The following is a 21,896-nucleotide window of genomic DNA, read 5'->3' on the forward strand; positions in this document are numbered from 1 at the left end:
CATCAAATCGTTGTTGAGATATTATCAGTCTGGATAAAAGAAAGCCGACAGACAGACACTGCAATCTATAGCGCCACAAAAGCTACCCTAAATAGTTAAACCAGCCATTTCAAACCCCCTCCTCTTTCTGGAGCTGGTTATAGACGCAGCTCTGGAGATGGAAACACACACACACACACACACACACACTGTAAAAGGAGTCCTGTAACAAGCCTGTTTTAGCCATTATGACTCCAGAGTGAGAAAGTGAGTCTGGTCTTTTGGGAAGTGGACTGCTCTATACAGACATACACACTAACTAACTCTTTCTCTCCCTCACACACGTACACACACACACGCACACACACACACACACACACACATACAATGTGGTCTGTGGGGAAGTGGTCCGTGGAGCGCACACATCAAGACTGGCCTAGATAGATGGGATAGCAGGACACACACTCTTTTACACACATAGGCCGTCAAGGACACTCTCATGGCCTATATAGTTAGGTCATTTCATACCGGAACACCTTACCCTTGTCTTAACAAGTAGGCCTATAGAGGGATGAAGGGAGGAGAGACGGAACGAAGGAAAACAGGAAGTACACCAATTTCGAGGAAGACAGAGTCAGAGAAATAAGGGTGCAAAAGAGAGGGTAAAGACAGATAAGAATGACGACAGAGCCATAGCAGGGTGAAAAGAATTGGGGAAAAGACAGGACTGTTGCCAGATTTTTTGATGACTCGCCTTCTAACCTTAGCTTCATCCTCTTGAGTCCAGCCCTGGTCACTATGGTAACGACTGATGAAAAGAACAGAGCAGAAATGCAGACAGAGCAGACCAAACAGAAACAAAGACACAGACCAAGGCTAAACAGATAAAAAGGTCAGAAACAAAAATGATCAGAAACTCACTGTTTGCCTTTTCAAAGCAACCTACTCAGCTGGTGCTTGTTGCCATGGATACTATACAGCACTGTAACCAGCATATTTTAATCAAGGTAATGACAGGTCACGTCCCCCTGTGACATTTCTTTATGTTGTCCTTATTAGAGAACCATATGTCAGCAGCTACAGAGCGTTAAAGGGACACTTCGCCAATTTTTCACATTAAAATTGGATTACTTGTAATGAGGAGCGGTACTCAGTCTGTGAAACCAAGTGTACAATCACTCTGGAGAGACTTATATACCCTTGGTGATGTCATCAGGGTTATCTCAGATTGGGTTTGCGACTTTAACAGAAAGCCTTGGACATAGAGTTTGGAAATTTCTACATTATTTCCAAGTGCTGTACATTCTGTGGCGTGTCATGAGGTAAAGCGACCTCGAAGATGAACCGAATATTGCAACATCTAACAAATGCATTATGGAGGCCGCCCAGGGCATGATTACTTCCTCTTCAATGTCTTACACGGAAGCAGAGCCATACTATAAATGGAAATGTCTATTATGGAGACCAGTATCCAGACTAATCAGAACACAACATACCTGCAGCATTTCTAAAGCAGCCCAGCATCACTTATCCCACACCTCATGACTTTCATCCAGTGCTTATACTCAGTGGCAATGCAGGTACCCTATATGTAGCAGGTGCAAAGAAAGACCATAGAAGTCAAGACTGAATGGACGTATCGTGTGTTAGACTGTCATGCAGGCGACTAGAGTTTGCATCTTGGGACAGATATGCAATTAAATTAATTTTGTGTTTGATTTTCCATAAACTTTCTCCAACCTTTCCATGCTGTAAATTCCATGCAGAGATTTTTTTATTGGGTTTTATTTTGTAAGCAGTATTTTATTTAATTCTTATACAAATACTGTCACATTTTGGTCAATAAATCAAATGATTTCTATATTTAAAAATGGTGAAAATAATGAAATAAATCAATAATAAAAATCAAAATGAGTACAAATTAAACAGCACACAAATCAAATGTGTATTCACACATCATTATGCACCATAATCTGATCTGGTATAAAAGCATTAATTAATTCTCAGACACATAAAGAGTGTATGTGAGTATGACATGCATGATGTGTGCTTTATTTCAAGATCTGTCTGCATTAACAATGTATTCCAAGCAGTGGCAGATTAAGGTGGTTGCGGGCCCCAAGGCTACGCTATGTGGGCCCCTTACTCATCATGCTTTACCAGGAAAAAAAGTTGTTCAGTGACAAAAGTTTGGTGGGAATATTACACCGCCGATGCCTAAGTCCAGAGGTGTTGGTACAACATACTGGTGTTTCGGATGGTTGAAGCATCAGCTCTTTTCTCGTAGAATCCTTTTCTGGATTAGGTGTTGAGAAATGGTGGCGATGAGCCTGGCCGGTATTTTTTGCCATGGTGAGAGCTAGCTGTGGCTACAGCTAAGGATCCCTGTGCAGGTGTTTCAGCCACTCCAATGTTAGCCCTTAGCTGGCAGCCCTCCTGCTGTGGATCTATATTTTTTAGCTGTTGACTAGACGAAGATATGGTAGCCTTGAAATATCCTGTGAATTTAAGGATTAAGGATTCGGTTACAGGGTTCTTTCAGCTGTTGTGCTATCATATTTTATTTCTAATATTTTGTCACTATGCTATCCAATAGCAGTGATGTGTTATTTGAAAACAAAATTGACCTTAGGAACCTGACATCACGTGGCCAGGTTCATGAGGCCATCTGACTGGGTAGATGTGGCCCACATCTATCCAAGTAAGTTTTTTCTCTGAGCTTAATTTAAATAATTAAAAATAATTTGGCTAATCCAGACCCCTTGCACACAGTAGTCACAGGTAGTCTTTCTGCATTGCCACATTTTTCTCAGTCCTGTCCTTAGAGCTGAAAGAAATTTGTTCTTATGATGTCACTTTTGCCAACTCCGTGAATCATTCCCAAAAACATATTAAAATGATATGCTTTCCCACTGGTATACTGGTCCATGGCTCCACAGTGAGATGTCATTTGTCAAGCAGAGATTTAGCATAAAGCAAAAAACTTAACAAACATTGGCACTGTATGAAAAACCTGAACATTATCCAAGGTTTTACTGATGCACTTGTCTGGCGACAGTGTTGTCCTTAAAAGATGTCATCTTTAGGCCAGCTGCCCTTCCTTCTCTTATGCAGAGGTGTTACTTAACCTTTTCCTTTTTGGGTCTATAATAAAAAAAGTAACAGAAAGTGCCTGGTGCCCCAGGCTACACAACAGGCTTTTGTTACCCATGATTCTTAGCTGCAAGAGGTGATTTGACAGCTATCGGCCCTAGACACGCACACAGAAGAAAGTGCCCAAACAAATGCACATCCACACACACACCCAGAGGCAGAAAAACACACACACACACACACACACACACACACACACACACACAAACAAACACACAGAGGCACATCACTCCACTCTTAGTTTAATCTATCTTGCCTGGGTGCTGTCACCCAGCAGGGTGACGCTCACAGCAGAGGGTGTCTGTGAATGCGTGTGTGTATATAGGCCCATGGTGACAGACCAGCTTCTCTGTAGTGCAGCTATCCATCCATGACAAGCCCACCAGAGGCTTGACTAACAAGACTGCTGGAACTGAGAGCCAGATAGAAACACATGACTGTACATCCTTTGTGCTTCAAAACCTCACTTCCTGTGAGACAAAAGCGCCAAAATAGGCACAAACAAGGCTCTGCGAGATATGTACACTTACTAGTAAGCAAGGGAACACTTATTGCACTGTTTCTTCAGGGAGATTTGTATGACGTTCCTTTCGACAGAGAAAGCAAAACATTTTTACATCTACAAAGGGAAGCTACTATGAAGAGATACCAGAACTTTCAAACCATTTGAATCAGGAGAAGCTTGTTGGGAATAAAAGACCTTATTCCATATCTTCAATTTTACAAAATCCCTCATCCCCTGCTGGGACACCCAGGCTAAAAATATATGCACTCATGGTACTGTAAAGCACTTCTGCTGTTCATGAAATGGAATCATTTATGGCTCCTCAATTAGGAAGACGACACACTTGGAGCAACAACTCTAATCTTCTGCTTTCAATTAGTCGCTCGACAGGTGAGAGCGTAGTTGTTAGGACTCATTTCCTCTTAAAGACACAGGTCAGTGTTGTCTACAGAAACACAAATGAACGCATAGACACACACACGTCTCCCTAGTCGTGAAGAAGTCGGTAGTGTTCCTGCAGAGAGCCTGAGGCTGACTACCTTTGTTCCCTCTCTTACTTTCTCTCGTCTGAATCCATTTTACTCTTCCTCCTCCCTTTCTCCTTCCCTCTATCTCGTCACACTCTGAAATTAGCCTCATGAAAAATAAATTGGAAGAGATGGGACGTCTTTTAGCCCATTTGCTAGAAATCATGTACACTTTATAGTACATTTAAGGCCCTGAAGACCTATTTCCTCAACCATCTTCTTAATAAGAGGAATCGGGTCCAACTGTACATGAACACTGGATTTTCTGCCAAAATTGAAGCAGGTTTGGTTATTTCACATGGGAGATTTCTGGCTGGTTTTGTCTGTACTTTTCTCACTGGTTTGAAGTGGGCGAGGCTCAGCTGGAAAAAAAGCAGGCTGTTCATGTCATGGACTCCATAAATAATGGATGTAGCTACTGTGACGTCACACATTGGTTTGAAGACTGACACTCTAAAGCCTTGAGTTTGGCATATTGGCCATCGCCATCTTGTTTTTTTGAGCCAGAAGTGACCATATTTGGACAAGAGGGTGGAGCTGTGGAGGAGCGAGGGGTGGATCTGACTCAAGCACTCAAGCAGCCCTTAATAAAATGTAAATGGCTGAGTTATATATATATATATATATATATATATATATATATATAATATATATATACATATAAAATTTCAGCCATGTTTATTTCTGCTGTAAAGTTGAGCATTATAACATGGAGGTCTGTGGGGACTGACTCTGTTTTGGAGCCAGCCTCAAGTGGCCCTTCAGTGAACTGCAGTTTTTGGCCTAATGTTTCAGCCTCGAAGGTTGCAGCTTGGTTCATATGTATACCCATGGAAAGTGCTGCACCACAATCCATATAGCCTATATCCTAGGTAATCATGAGGCAGTAATTTGTGCACAACCCATGTATTTGTGAAGGCTGTGATCACATAACTAATGCACTGAGGGGGGTAAAGACGGAAGTAGTCCACCTCAGGAAGCAGGTTGGGGTTGTGGATGGATCACAAGACTCTCCCAGGGGACTAGTGTTTTAAATATGTGAAGTGAACTTTGAGTCATGTTAAGGTGCATCATCAGCATGTTTCTTTCCTAAACCTAACCTACATAAATTTACATTAGGTATTTAACGTCATTTTGGGGGCGCTTTTTCGTTAGATATTACACAAGTGTGCATTTTCATAAGATATCATATGAACTGATGTATGAGTATACATTGAAAAAAGTGCGGTGGGAAGAAAATCAATTTGTGGACTCTTTAAACTCACTTGAGTTATGTAATCCATCAGTCAACATCAAGTCTGCGTTTATTTGTGTTGAAGTTATTGTTACAAGGTTAAAGCAGTGCCAAGCAAGTTGATCTGCACTTACAACTGCAATATAATGCAATAAACATCCGCTTTTACAAAAAAACACAACAACAAAATTGATCTTCAGTGCAATAAAATACAAATCCATAGCAATTTCAGTGGTCATCTAATTTAATTTTGTATTGAACAAAAAAGATCAGAGGCCAGTGGCCATCTGGAAGGAAGGAAAAATACATTTAAGGCACAGACACTTTACAGCATGCATTTGAATTTGCTCAGCATTAATGTAAAGTTCATGATTTGTAATTAATGACACCAAACTGAGAAAAAAAAAACACCTGTACAGTGTCAAGTCCTTGTTCGACAAACGCTTTAAAAATCTGTTGGGCGTTGATACTTTTGGGTGTCAAGCACGCTGCAGGTTTCAACAGAGTCAAAGTGCTTCTTTGGAGAGGGAACACCTGAGTGATGAATGAATGACAGCCCTTGACAAATCGACATGTGTCAAGCTTGTTGAGTGGCGTCAATACTAAAACGAGGTGTCTCAGACGCACATGGAATCGCAGTGTGACGCTGCAGGTTTTAAACATCTCCATCATCTCTGTTGCATGTTTGCCCCCTCTGTCCTTCCGGTGTTATTATTCACACTCAGCTAATTGAGATTCACTGCTATTAAGACTCACTGTTACATAACTGATGTGAGGCAAGTATTCAGATGCGGAACTTTCTGTGCAGCTACAACATACACACCCATCTCTCTTACAGTGAAACATAGGTATGATGCATTGTTTCTCTTCCTCTCTCTGTCTCTTACTCTTTTTAATGCATACACACATGTCCACACACACACTCTAACTCACACAACAAGACCACAGGCTACTGTACAGGACAGGCTAAGAAAAGTGGGATATGATCTTAAGTCTGTTATCATTGCCCCAAAGGTGATCACCCACCTAGATTGTGGTCATTGATACAGTATGCACCTCATTATTAAACTATTATATTGAATAGATGTAATATTAGGGATGTCAGTTTTGGTTAATTTTGCTTTTGATAGCCTGACATCCATTAGCCGGTAGCTAACTTTTTCTACTTCTAAGGAAAAAGAACAACGTAAAATTACGTAAAAATTAAGAGGCCTTTCCTTTTAGTCCGCCGCTCCAACGACTCAGTGAGCCTTAAGTGCTATGCATCTAGAGCTGGTGGAATTATAATGATTTGTGATGTAAATGTCATTCCTTTTTTTTTAAATTTTGTGTTTGCTTTGCTGACAGACAGCCGACAGTGTACACTGCCCACCCTCCAGTCTCACTGGTCAGCTAATGTAAGTTAATAATAACTCAATACCAGACACCAAGATGGTGCCTGTTCAGTTTAATGTAATTGCTTGCTTGGCGCATACACATAGGGGGAATGTTGCCCATTGAATATAAGCAGCAGCTCTGCGAGTTTGCCCCAGCCCATAGACTTTACATTGTGATGACATCACAGAGTTTTACAAATAAAATCTCCATGAATCAAAAATTCATAATAGAGTGATAAATGATCTTGTTTGTAGTTGGAGGTGTTCCTGTCAACATTTTCACAGATGTCTCTTTTGGAGGTCTATGAGGAAAATGCTTTTGGGATTTTTTTTGCTGCAGTACTGCAAGTGGAGGCACCACCACTGGCCACTTGGATGGTAACTGGCTAGTGGCACCACTCATCCTGCAATTACTGCTGATGGACGGCGTTGCTGCAGAAACAACCCAGTCTCACTCCAAAGTTGTCGAAATCCGGTGCGTGGTCAATGGCCACCAGTGTCAGACAGGAGCCCTTTTTAGATAGGAATTGTGCAAATTTGCAGGAAAGCCCAATCAGTCTTTTTTCAGCATTGGCCGTATAAATACAAAATCGGGGAGTGTGGCAAAATGCCTCCTACCTACTTTTGTTTATATAGAATGTGCCTTTTTCGGGGCAATGGGGGGCGTGAGCAAGTAACAAAATGTATAGCTCAGCGTGTGACGTAAACAGTGACGTGAAGGGAATCCTTCACCATCCCCGTCATCTGACGGTTAATGGCCTCTTTGTTTGCGAGGGCAAGGAGGGCGGGAAATTCCTTGTCTCCCCAGTTGCTCATCTTTACAGTGTCCCTCAGGTTTGCGTTTCCCTCTTGCTACTAGCTGCTCGCTAATTCCTGTTATCAGCTGTTTCCTGTTTATCCACCACCAGTGGGTCACACGTGCGGTGTCATCAACAGCTCCTCCCACAAGTCATCAACAGCCCCTCCTGTTGCGGAAGGCCGCCTCGGTCTGTTTAAACTAAAAGGGGTCCGCCAATATGACTACCCTACGAGGTGGAAAATTGGGGCACCTCGGATCAACTCGCCAATCCGGTTCTGTGTGTCTAAACGCTCGCAGCTTGCCGGCAAAACGGCCCAACATTTGTGAAAAATGTAGCAGTGTAAAAGGGGCTACTGACAAAAAAAGCAGTCCTTTCATGTCTGCATGTTTACGCAGCCGGTTGTTGTTACCTGGCCACATCAGGGGTGGGTAAGAGGGGGATAGATGGGTCTAACAACCACCAACTTTCACCCGGGAGACCAGCGTTCATTTCCCTTAAGACTGTAAAGCCAAACCCTGTTCTTTTTTCCTCAACCCAACCACGTGTGTGTGTGTGTGTGTTAGCAAAACATAATTTGTGGTGTTGTACTGACATAGTGCATTTATTTTGAAAGACACTGTATGCAAATGGTACATTTCCTGTGAAAACGAAAGTGTATTTTGAAAACAGACAATGCGTTGTAACAGGTAGATTTTGACACGGTGTCTCAGAATGTCAACAACCAATGGGTACCTAGCACGTCATATCTGGACGTGGCAAATCCATGACCAAATGTTGATATGTGACACGGTCAGAGAGAGAATGTGGCAGAATGTGAATGAGAATGTGGCCCCGGTCAGCAAATGGCTTTATTTTGAGCCGCAAAACCCTTTTGCATTATTAACTATGTTAGCACTGCTAGCCATAGTGACACTACTACAGGTGCTACCAAAGCTAACACTGATAACATAGTTAAAATGCTAAAGGAGGTTCGCAGCTCAAAATGAAGTCACTTAATCACCGGGGTGACCTGCGGGACGAACTGGGCATGGGCACAATGTTTCCATGGCAGCACTGTTAGGTCAGGACGGTGTAACTAGTGGTAATAGCCAAATAAGCGGCACCACTAGCTAGCTCCCATTAGACCTGGGTGGTGCTCAGTGCAGGAAAATCAACATATAGACGATATATCCCCTCATCACATACATAATATTCATAACCTACTCCACTTTAGTATTTAGTAGAGTAAATTACGAAAATGCTCCAGTAACACAATTGCACACCCCTTTTGTTGTTTTGAATGTCTTTTCAGTTTTTCGATGTTGTGTCTAACATAAAAGAAGGTCAAAAATTCCCTGCCAAAGAACAGTGATTATGCTTTCTTCTTCTTTCCCATTTTCCTAAAAGCAGATTTGAACAGCAGCTTTTGTACTGGAAGTACTGGTGCTGAATACACCACAATGACAACATTTCATTCAAATTGCACCTCAGCCTCATAACCTCAAAACACCCTAACCTAGTTTGGTAACAAAAGACGCACAAAAACTTGAACAGAGGGCCACGAAGAAACCATGGTAACCATTTTACAGTATCAAGCTCACGTGGATGTTGAGCATCTCGCATGAAAAAAACAAGATACAGTGGATTTATATAAGTCTATAAACCTTGATGTACTTACTTGTACCCATTATAACACACACTGATATTGCCTACACACTTTTCTCTCTGAATATAGAACACTATAGACAAGTTGTTCCTGTACGTAATGGAGTTGTGGGTTGTCCACTTTGTGTTCTGCTATGTTCTGTGTGTTTAGCTTACAGTCTGAATTCCCCACTGGGACAATAAACGGTGTTTTGTATCATGCTTTCCTGTGGTTAGGTCTACTCCGAATGCTACAGACTGCTACAGTAAAGGCAGCCAGATGGACTGATTAATTCATAGAGGAAAGGAGATGTGGTCTCACTGAACGATAAACCCTGAAATGAACTAACGTTGAATGGCTGGCTGAGTGATGGAGAGAACGGGGGAAAGAGGGAGAAAACAAAGCAAATTATCTACAGGGAAAGACGAGTAAAGACACTTAGCGAGACAGCGGGAGAACGGAGGGAAGAGAGGACAGACAAGATAGAGACAGAGGGGAGGAAATGCATGGCTGGGCATGAATAATATAGACTGCTTTCTACTCTTGTCTGTCTTCATCTCTCTGCTTCTGCTGTAACTTGGGGAACATACACACGCACAGATACACTGTTGCTGAGGTGTTTTTTGTTACTGTGCACAGAAACAGTTGCATCATATAATGTAGAAGAATAGGAAGCACACTGTGGACAGCCTCTGAGCACACATGGAGCGCTCCCTAGGGAGGTCACGAGGTTCATGTGAAACATGTAAACGACATGTTAGACTTAAATATTTAGCATCCGTGAAAGAGGTAGATTTTTTTACACAAGTGAGATGACAGGATGAAATCAGAATAAAAAGAAAATTTGTCTATATATGTACTATACATAACCCTGTATATATATACTAGTCATATACTAGATACATAATGCTGCACAGTGGTGGACTCGGGCAGTCTGAGAGCAGGAGTGACAAAATAAAAAGGGCACCCCCACGTAGTTTTCTAGCATGTAGGGCAGCTTATATGTAAGGGCATCCATTAGTGCACTGCATCTCAATTTCTCCAATGGAAGGACACACTACATAGCATTTTCTTGCACAGTGACCCATCACAGAGGGCACTTTGTCATGTTTTATCGACTATAGGGGTATCCAAGAGGGCACAGTTTTCAAAAATAGGGCTACTAAGTGGGCAGATTCATTCAACCTTTATGTTTCTTTACATTTAAAAGCACTGTGGTTGACGTGGTTAGGTTCAGGCACAAAAACAACTAGGTTATAGTCAGGAAAAGATCATTTTTGGCGCTAAAAAATGGTTTTGGTGGCACAATCACATCTGGAAACATAGCCATGTCTCTGGAAAACACAACTGCTTTTCGTGGCACTGTCCGTGGTGGAAAACCAGTGACAGATCGCCAAAAAAACACACAAGTTTGGTGGGTAAAAAGCAGCTGTAAACACAGAAATGACTCACTAAAAAACAACCAGTTTTGTTGTTTGTTGGGCTCAAACAGAGGTCTGCAGTGATCTGCAGTTGGTAGGCGTCTCACCAAGGTGCCACACCATCCACCAAGCCATACACCTTCGGATGACAGTCAGCTCATATACTTCATCACTTTAGGAACATTAATACTGTATGTATATAATGGACAGATGTATCCTATCATGGTTAACAGAAAAGTTTGCCAACATTTTCTTCTGGCAACTTGGTCCAACAGTGACACTGCATAATGGTGCTTTAACAAAAGACAAATGCAATGCCATATACACTACTGTATTACACATTACGGCACTAACCATTTCTAAAATGTTTTGAAAACGGTATTTTTTTTTTTTTCAGTACTCTGTCCACGATTCTCAAAGCTTCCTCATGGATGCTTGCTTCTACTACTACTAATGCAACCATTTTACAATGTCCCAAACTCACTTGCATGCCATGCCAATACCCTGACCACAGCAAAATAAGAAGAAAATACATGAATACAGGCAGACGCCACTATCTCTGCAGAAAAATACACTGCCAAACACCTCTGGTCGGTCATAAGTGAAGATTGAGAGTGATTACTTTTTAATGAGTCCATACAATATTTTGTCATAAAATCCTGCATAGTATGTTTTAACTGTTCCACCAAAGACTGATCTCCCCTCTAAACTTCTCAGAGGGTTTCAATTCAATGACAGCATGAGGCCCAAAGAGGTAAAAGTATCCAATATTTCACAAAAAAAGCTATGGTGAGAAAAAAAGTCCAGCATGTAGCATATTAAAGTACACATGTTATAACTGTTGTTTTCCTCATAGGTTTGTATATGTGTCACCGGAAGATGAACAGTCACATTTCTGAGGTCATGTTTTTTTTGTATTTCACTCATTCATGTTGTTTCCTGTTTTACTTTGAAACTCACATCTCCTCGAGTTTCAGATCACGTCACTTCCTGTCCCTGTGTTTTCCCTCCCTTGTGATGACTTCACCTGTGTCTGATTGTCGCCCCGCCCTGATTAGCCTCACCTGTGTCTCGTTATCCTTCCCCTCACCAGAGTATCTAGTGTGTGTCTTGTTTTCTCTCAGTGCCACTTCGTCTTAGCTCCTTTTGTGTCTAGCGTTCCAGCCTTTTGTTTCCTGTTTTTTTGGCTTTAGCTTTTTAAATGACTCTTCCTTATCCCTATTGGATTTATTTACCTCCACTGATAGTCCTCCTGCATTCCGAACCTACCTTTTGACCAGTAAAAATTGTGTTATTTTACGCGAACTGTCTCCAGAGTCGTGTGTTTGAGTCCACTCTCACCTGCTTCGCCAGTTGTCACACAATGCATTTGCAGCTTCACTAAAAAGAGTTCTCACTTTAACTGCCTTATTGATTGAGGTTCAATTTTAGCCTGGCTATATTTGCATTCGTTCGACACTGTGTCTCTTGGATACCTGTTGCTTATGGTCTGGCGCCTGGTCGCTACCTTTTTATAAAGCCCTGACCTCAGTTGAGCACTGTGGGTGTACACACCCATAAAATAAGAAGACACACACTTCTAGTAGGTCATAAGTGAAAACTAAGAGGGGGAAAAAGTCCACTCACTCCTGCGTTTGAAGCTCATTTCTGTGAGCTCATGATGGTAACTGAAGACGAACTAAAGTATCAAAATTTTTTCTGACTGAAAACTTATTAGATAATGGCTTCTGGACAGTAAGGCGGCACTGCTGAGAGAGATTTAGCGAGTAAATCAAACAGCGACTGTAAAAACTGGTCGAAATTATGCCCTTGCCTCCTTGTGGAAAAATCCTGCAAAATGAATTTGATGAGTTTACCCTCAACACTCTTTCTTTGCAGTGATGAGAGGAATTTTAGTCCCTTTAGCACTTAAATATTCATTTTATACTTACACAGCTACATATGATTTAAGGGTTGTTTAAGGTTAACAATGACAGACAGAATAGGGGGGAGTATGAGGTATAAAGCAAAGGAAGAGAGGGAGTATAAAAGAGGATGCTACAGGTCTGGAGTCATTATTTCCACTGGTGGCTTCAGCCAGATCAATAGACGAGGAGAGTGTGTGTGTCCAATCTCCGCTCCGTTTGGACATGTGCTTATGTGTCCTACCTCTCTAACACACACACACACACACACACACACACAGACGGAGGCAGCCAAGCAGGCACAATGCATATGGGCAAGCAGCCAATTGCAACGGCATACTCTCTCTCTCTCTTTCTCTCTCTCTCTCTCTCTCTCTCACACACACACGCACACACCGGTGTTGGCGTATTGTCCCACCAGAAATGAAGACTGAGGCCCGATAGCACTAAGAGCAGAGGACAGCCTCTGGATAGATTTCCAATACGCAACCAGAGGCTTAAGCAAGACAGAGTCACGGATAATCCTCCCTCCTTCTCCTCCTCCTCCTGTGCTCCCTCACTTCTCCCTCTATCCCTCTGGCCCTCCCTCCGACTCTGTTTCTCGCTCATTTCATCCCTTTATTCCTCTCTCTCATGGTTCCCTCTTTCCTCCTCGTTGGTTACCTCCATTTGCTCTTTTCTGTCCCTCTGTTTCCCCGCCAGCCTGTCCCTCTCCGTCTCCACGCCACACTTTTTTCTCCATCTCCCTTCGCTTTCATCTCCTCTAATGCAACCTGTCATTCGGCTCTCTTATTCCTCCTTCGATTAGCACCTCCCCTCCCCTCTGTCTCTCCGTCCATGTGTCTTATTTTGTCTCTCAGATGGTGTTTTACGTTAAAGAGCAGCTGTTGTTGAGTCACATCCTTAAGTTAAAGCCATGACACACTCCGAGGGCGCTGGTATAAACTTCTTCAATGCTGATTGGCCTTTAATCGCTCATTACACCCTCTGCTACAGCTGCTACAACCTCACTGTGACTAACACATCTTTAAACACACATACACTGTATTCTGACCCTATACATTTGGTGTGCAGTATAGAGCCTGAAGCGCTGACAGTGTACGGCAATGCTTCACAGCCTTTTTTTCCTTTGTGATGCCTTAAAACAAAGCAATGTCTACTTCGGACTCCTCATCACAGGGTGTACGAGCTGTGAGTAGTTCAAGCGAGTGATTGCCACTTCTCAGACTGCTCTTTTGAATCACTTCTATATTTCAGAAGAAGTTAAACTATATGGTATTTCACAAGAAAGAGGTTGTAGAGCTTTTTTGTTGGAAAGAGTTGCCCACTGCTGCCGAATATGACCTTGCAGAGAACAATGAGACTGACAATTTTTTGTGAGTTTGTCACGACGATTGTCATCTGATCAATTGTTAATATAAAAGTATTGATTGTACTTAAAGTTCAGAGTACCATGACCTTTAACCTTTAAACTATACGAAAAAAGTGTTGCTACTAACAGGAGATGGAGGGAAATGAGATGGGACCATGTACCAAAAAAAGGCTGTGCTAGGTACTCAAATAAAATTAGCTTTTTGTACGTGGCTTGTACTCTTTTCTTAGCAAACAGAAGTAAAGTCAAACTGAATAACCGTGTCACTTAAAAATCTACGAAAATAAACAACGACTTAAAGAAGTATCACTGCTAGAAAGATGGTCTTTTCATAAACTTGGCTGCCTATGCAGTAGAAAGACACAAATCATTTTGTTATTGGTGCTACATGACCAGAGAAAGCTGAGAAAAATGGCTACGGTATTTGCTTTTGCTTAAGAGGTAAAAAACAACAACACTATAAACACTCCCGCTGGTGGGTGATGTAATGCTAGCTTGTCCGTTTTGATGCAGGAAACAATATGGCAACAGGCTGATAACAATTGATCTCAAATTGCAGTTCAGTGGTAAGGTAAAGTATGTTTCCGAAGACAACAAATAGGCAACACAGTAACAGAAGCTTGGTTCATATTCGATCAGCACTGACTAGTTTTACAGTTTGATCAGACTTCCGATTTTCTCCTGGGCAAAATGAGGAAGTGCAATCTCTAGTTTGAGCAACAGCCAACAGCCCAAGAGACAGCGAAAAGTTAAGAAATGAGCAGGGAGATTTGGGTGCTGGCAAGATGGAGGAAGGTTTACCACAGTTCATTCACACATACTACCCACACTGTTTTGATAAAAAGCTGGTTGAAAGTCGGGATCTCCTTAACCCCAATTCCTCTGGTAAAGCAGTGGCCAGCAGCAGAAGACTGCAGTTGAACGAATTCGAGAGATGGTGAAGTCAAGAAAGAGCACGAAAGTTAAAACACACCTGCAACAGTTTTGCCTTAATACTTAAGCTTTTCTGCCTCAGTGCTGAATAATTAAAGGTAATAACATTCTCTGTAAACCATGGCAGAGAACAGTCACTGAAAAGACACACTACATCTTGATGTTTCTCTGTTACTCACAGATACAAACAAGCTAATAGTGAGCTCTTTATTTGTGCATGTTCACTGTCCAGTATGTCCAATTTAAAGGGGCAGTTTTGGGGTGAACTGTCCCTTTAATTTATCTCACTGTTATTGTCTCTGAGCTAAAACTGGCATCATATTACATCATGTAAACAAACATTAAAAGACAAGATAGACAGTAAATTAGTCAGTTAAGGTAAGAAACAGCTCATCAGTGCAACATACAGAAACCTAAGCTACATGATTAGACAGAAATGTCTGATTTAGGAGCCGTATTACACCACACAGTCCGACAAAAGCTATCCAAAGCTCCATTCCTACCTCTTCCACCTTGAGAGGAATTAAGTTAACAACTGGTTTGACTAACGGTAGATTGGTGCTTAATTGCCCAGATTTCCATCTATGTCAAGTGCACTGATCGATGGCTTAAGTCTCTTAGCTGTTTCTCTGCCCCTGCGGATTCTAATTAAAACACATTTGACATAAATACTTGTTGTTTTTATTTGCAGAAGGCAAGAACTTTGCCACATGCAGCTGATCTGATTTCACAAAAAATATGTTAAGTCCGCTTTGACCGTGGCTAACAAAACTAAGTCTACCTTAAAGGAGCAGTGTGTAGGATTTAGTGGCAACTAGCAGTGAGGACTACAGATTTCAACCAGCTGAAACTCCTCCCATGTGCCAAGCGTGAGCTTCCTTTGGTGTTCATTGTATGTTCAGGTTTTTTTATTGGGAGTAGAATTATCCACGGAGGTCTCTTCCTCTCCAAAATAAACAAACCAGGTGATTAAAACTGGTAAAAACACTGAATAAAGTAGTTTCACATTACAAATTGATGTTTCTCTGACACTGTTCAGCTCAACGCAGATGGGCTGCTAACCCCCCTGCTAATGTGTGCTCACCTTTTTTCTCTGATAAATTAAGATCTAAATGCTCAGGAGGTATTTAGCAGGAGCTGAATTATCTGCAGGGGCCTCTTCCTCTCCAAAACAAACGAACCTGGTGATTTAAACCAGTTAAAACACAGAATAAAGCACTTTCACGTTAAAAATCTGTGTTTTTTCATTGCTGTTTTGCTCGTCGCAGAGGGGCTGCTAACTATGGTGGCAGATGCAAAAACATGAATGGCCCTATCTAGAGCCAGTGTTTGGTTTGTCTGTTCTGGGGTACCATAGAAACATGGCGGACTCCGTAGACGAGGACCCACTCCCTATGTACATATGAACGACTCATTCTAAGGTAACAAATTAATAAACGTATTATATTCAATTTCTGCTAATATATCCTCCTAAATCCTTTGCGCTGGACCTTTAAAGTCCAGCTAATGAATGGAGGACTTTTTCATGCGCTCTTGAAAAGTTGCTTGTGTTAGCATAGTGCTAAAAAGCCTCTGCAGACACATTACCTGGCAACAGCTCAATGTGAGAGGCTACATATAAAGTGATGGGTGGTTGTTGCGACACGTCTTTTGAGGTGACTTCAATAGAATCATTGAGCACATCAAGTCGAGTCATTAGCGTGAGGTGATTTGGCAGGTGGCCAAAACCCCGGGGTAACCATCAGAAACCAATTAATATCCCTAGCGGAGGTATCATGCTTCTGGCACAATGCCCACAGGGAAAATCAACTCGCTGATTACACTGCTGTAAACTGCTGCTGCAGTGTGTATGTGTGTGTGCGTGTGTGTGCATGGTTGTGTGTTCCAAATCATTTCCCTGCTCAACATGCGACAACATGAGAAGCCACAGGTGTGCATTTGTTTCAAAGCCACATCAGGTGCTCATGCACTGTATCCAGTCGTGGTTCGGGTTGTGTTTCTGCTCATCATGTGTGTGCTTTTGAAAGATGCAGGCGCAACTATTCATTTGTAATAAGTATGTAGATGCAGTATAATTGGTTCATTCAGCGAACATGAGCATTGAGTGCAATCATGTCTAACATCCACTCTGTTTGAATTACAGAGTGGATGTAAAGATGGAGCTGATAATGGAAAGAAAATCTAATATCAACCACAAAGCTGGTGTCAGCTATCAGGAACTGTAACATTATATATCAGAATATAAGCTTAGTACAGCTCAGTTTTTTTCTGTGTGGGCAGGACTTTCTGTCCCTGAATCCCTCTGGGAGAAATTTGTCTTTTCTTTTGCCTCCATCAACAGAGAGGACAGAGGTCACGGTTGGCTAGAGAGCAGCATCTAAGGAGTTGGTAGGGCTTCATCGTCTTGGCAAACACTGTGAACTGTTGAAAGTTTTGGTCAAAGGATGGTCTCTCTAATAAGTGTGCTACATTAGCATGCCATCATCTTTCATCTGCAGGAAACTCATTAAGTGCTTGTGATGATATCCACCTCCCTTCATCTCACCACTCCCTTTAATGAATTAAAAAAAAAAGAATAATATACGTCACTTTAGCCTAAGAAATGTATGTCTGCAGAGATCAGCTGAACACCTGAGCTGCAACATATGAAAACAATTACTGGAGCAAAGCAGGATACCAATGGTGATACGTCAGTGCCAAAGTCCGTCTTTGGAGCTCTTCAATATCTGTCATGTAGCTGTCAATAGACAAATGAAGAATGAACTGTCCGTGGTGCTGAAACCACCACCCAAGTCGACTTCAGCCTCTAATAAATTAGCTACAAATTTTACTATGACTGGGCCCAGAGTACAAGAACAAGCAGGGAGTTAAGAAGCCACTTTAGACTTTCTACTAGCTTGAAAACGACTATCAGATATATCCAGTTCTGCTATATATATGTTTCTCACTGAATCAGCTTCAAAATTCTTCTGCTGGTCCATAAATAACTGGATGGTTTAGGTCCAAGATACTTGTCAGATCTCTTGACCAGGTATGACCCTGGTTTGGGGTTACTGGTTGCTCCCAGAGTCAAAACTAAGCGTGGCGATGCTTTTAGCTTCTATGCTGCTCATATGTGGAAAAAACTGCCAGAAGAGCTAAGACTTGAGACCATGCTGATTGCTTTCAAATCCAATTTAAAGACCTTCCTGTTTACCATTGCTTTTAATGAATATTCCTTAAATCAAACTGATTTAACTGTTTTATTGTTTTTATCATTTGTTTCTTGTGCTGTCACCTGTGTAATCTGTAAAACACTTTGGGTTCCCTTTGGGTATGAAATGTGCATGGATGGATTACTGAGCAGGCCTACTGGGCACCAGCCTAGGAACCAAGTGTCAGAGGCTGCCCTACTAGCTTTTGCCTGCAAAATGTCATCCAAATTACCACGTACTGACCAGGAAGAGACTCAAAATGACCACTAAGAAATGCAAAATGACCACGAAGAGCCGCAAAGGAACTGCAATGAGACACAAAATAACTACAGAAAGGGACAAACACAAAGAGACACATGATGACCAAAAAATTATCTCAAAGAGACATAAAAGGGACTACAAAGATGAGCAAAGTCACCTCAAAGAGACACAGCTTAATGCATTATGACAGCAAAGACACGCAAAACACCATAAAAAGGAGGTGGAACCACCACAAAGTCTGTTCGTCTTGCTGCCGTGTAGGAAAGGTGGTGGGGCCTTTTGCGTATCTGTGCCCAGGAGCCCATCGTCTCTTAGTCCACCCCTGGAAATGTGCTTTATAAATATATTTTCCTTGCCAACTGATCTGGAGAAATCTACTGTACTGTTTTGCTTTGACTTGAACAGTAAAGCCACGAGTCAAGTTTGTACCTCTGACAAACATCTATAAACCTGTAATGCAGGATGTTGTGCACTGTAGTCTCACACTGTAAACTCACACTGAAGCTGAAACACCTTCTGCTGTGACATTTGATTTCATTTATTAGACTTTTGGATGAGATTAAGGACCAGTCACCTACAAGTCAGCGGTAATAACTTCAGAATGACTCTGGTCATCTCATGCGGAGCTGCAGGGCCACCTAATCTTAAAAAGAATGTTATGTTTTCCCATGAAAAGCAACATCAAACATAAAGATGTACTTGATTCCTCAAGTTCTTCTACTCTATGTGATGACGGCGATGATGATAATCTCCATTACTCCTGTGGACAACTTGGACTGAAAGGCTCTTTCTGATAATAACAGATAAAGATGACATCATGGCAATCAAGGTAACTGATCTGTCTTACAGACTGTACACACGCACACACACACACACACACACACACACCTGCCCTTCATGATGATGCCATTCTGTTTATCATCAAACTATGCTTCTGCAGGTAACATCCAACCTATGATTACTTGGAGCAAACTGTTGGTGAATGTGTGCCTCGCTGCGACACAGATGCACACACACTTACATACATAGGCTACACACACACATACACCATCGCCACCCCTCTCCTCATCCCCTGTTGCTATGGAACCTGTCGCCAAGGCAGAGGTATGTGGTTGTGATGGAAGTGGTGGACGAAGACGACGACGATGATGATGATGATGGCAGTGAGGATGATAATGGTGATCGGATAAATAGCCCTCTTTGCTGAATTACAAGCTCCGGCCGGGCATCAAGCAAAAGCGTTGCTGGGCTTTTTTGCTCTCTGCAACGTGGGTGGAAGGAGCGACGCGTAATACTGCGCAATGCAAACAGACCCTTTCCTCACCGTCAAACAAACCACAGCCCTGGATGTCGGCTCACTCTTTCTTTATTTTTAAATGTTTTGCTTTTTGGCCAACACTTTAAAAAAGTCGTCACGTTAAACTTCAGTCGTGTCTCGGGCGAAACAGCCCACTGTCCTCCGCTGCCGTCCCCCCCCGAAATAGCACATCATCAACCCAATTCTCAGCAGACAAATAAGTCCTGCAGGCCCTCCTACTGCCACCTGTCATCTCTATGCGATTCCTCTCTCGCGCGCGCTGCTATTAAGGAGCCCTACAGACACGAAAACTTGGATTAAAACGTGACAAATGCGACTATTGATTATAGGAGATGGGAGGATCGATGGTGATCGAGCGCGCGTATCGGTGGGCGCTGCTCAATCTCCTGCTCCTTAGCGACCACTGTGTGTTCATGTCTGACATATGGCCAGAGCTATATGTGCAGTTTTCCACAATAAATAAATAAATAAAAATTAAAAAGCCCTTTGGAGGCAGGATCTGCCAGATAATTTGTCCACACACGCTTTTGCTGTCATTTTCTGCTGTCTAAAGCAATAACTCCCCGAGTACAACTGCCTGTAGGCTAGATATGACCACAGCCCACCTATTATGCCACAGTTCACCCATGGACAGGCCTGTCAAACCTACAAGTGTGGACTAAACCAAGCAAGCAAAAAAGGCCTCATCCATATCTGCTACCTGCAGCCCTGTTGCGTGATTATGGCACAAGTTCACTCTGTGCACAAACTGCACATAGCAGACCAAATAAACAAAACTGCACACAGAGGGAAAGTGGAGGAACTGCATCTGTCCATCTGTTGAAAACGAGGAGAGCTAACACCCCTTTTCCTTTTTTCCCCCCTCCACCTCCCTCCCTTCTCTCCACCTCCTCCTCCTCGTTCCCCATCCCATCCCCATTTCGAGATCATCATACCTCTCTTACTCCCTCCCTCCCTCGTTCCCTCACTCCCTTCCCTCTCTCATGCACAGTTACAAGATGTTTGCCAGTTATAAATAAAAAAGACACCACATACCTTGATGGTTCTCAAGGGTGTCCTCCGGGATGTACATGTTTTTGCTTTCATTTACCATAAATGTAGTCCGGCGTTATCCCTATAGGTGAATGGAAGAGACAGGGAGAGGGGGAAAAAAGCTGGAGAGGCGGAGGGAAAATAACGAGGAAAAAAAGCCCCCCAAAAATAAAGAAATTAAAAGAGGGGAAAAAAGAAGAAAGAACTGTCTGGCACGGACAGTCTTGGGTATTCCGTTATTTTTTGTTTATGGGGAGGGTTTCTTCGGATGGAGTGAATATTACCTAATCCCCATGATGGAGGTGAAGGCGAGAAAAAAGAGGGAGCTTTCGGCGGAACCGGTTGGGAAAACGCACCGGTGCATCTCTCGGTACATCCGGGCCCTAGGCGAGAAACATGAGACCAGCACCGCGTTCAATTCAATTCACACCTCGCTCTCCTTCTCTCCTGTTTCTTTCTCTCCTCTCCCTTGTTGTCTTGAAAGAAAAATAAGGTTTCAAAAGGTTACAAAGCACGGGCGCTGTCAGTGACGGTCGCAATGGAAGTGCGCAAAAGACGCATTCGTGCGCATCTTCAGCAGCGTGTCAAAATGTGAGAGGATGAAGAAGAGGAGGTGGAGGTGGTGGTGGAGGAAGAGAAGGAGGAGGAAGAGAAGAGGAGAAAAATTAGAAAATGAGAAGAGTGTAAATATTCCATCACGGGTAGCACGGGGTTAAATCTCCCAATAGGTTGTCGGTTATTCCACGTATCTATAGCAGAGTCCCCCCAAAAAACAGAAGCCAGGCCGTCCTGTCTCATCCGGAGACGGGTTTCTCTGTCCTGATCCAGTCCATGATGGTCCGGCGGTGTGTCTGTCAGTCAGTCTGTGTGCCTGTCTGTCTGCTTGCCTGCCTGCCTGTCTGTCTGTCTGCCTGTGTCTCACTGATCGGGAGTTAGAGCTCTCTCTTCTCTCTGCCTCTGCTGCCCCTGCAGCTCAGCTCTGCAGTGATACCGAGAGAGAGTCAGAGAGAGAGAGAGAGGGGTAGCCCCCCCTCCCCGCGCATGTAGACGCTTTGACTGTTTCCAGATGTGTGTGTGTGTGTGTGTGTGTGTGTGTGTGTGTGTGTGTGTGTGTGTGTGCGCGCGCCCCAGAGAGAAATAAGGAGGGAGGAAGACTGTACAGGCAACAGTGGAGAACCAGCGGCTGGTATCCAGATGATGATGATGATGATGATGGAGATGATGAAGACAAAGATGATGATGTTGATGAAGTGTGTGTGTGTG

The 21,896-nt window shown here is 42.7% G+C and overlaps 1 protein-coding gene across 1 annotated transcript in view; it reads right to left on the minus strand.

Annotated features, from left to right (window-relative positions):
• cacna1c (calcium channel, voltage-dependent, L type, alpha 1C subunit) overlaps window positions 1–21,602 on the minus strand; it is a 284,841-nt gene extending 263,239 nt beyond the window's left edge. The window contains exon 1 of the mRNA XM_049567500.1: window positions 20,637–21,602. Coding sequence (XP_049423457.1) covers window positions 20,637–20,694 — 58 coding nt within the window. The 5' untranslated portion in view covers window positions 20,695–21,602. The remainder of the gene's footprint in view (window positions 1–20,636) is intronic.
• Between the last annotated feature and the right edge of the window lie 294 nt (window positions 21,603–21,896).

Source organism: Epinephelus fuscoguttatus, linkage group LG22 (assembly GCF_011397635.1).
Source record: "Epinephelus fuscoguttatus linkage group LG22, E.fuscoguttatus.final_Chr_v1".
Lineage (NCBI taxonomy): Eukaryota > Metazoa > Chordata > Actinopteri > Perciformes > Serranidae > Epinephelus > Epinephelus fuscoguttatus.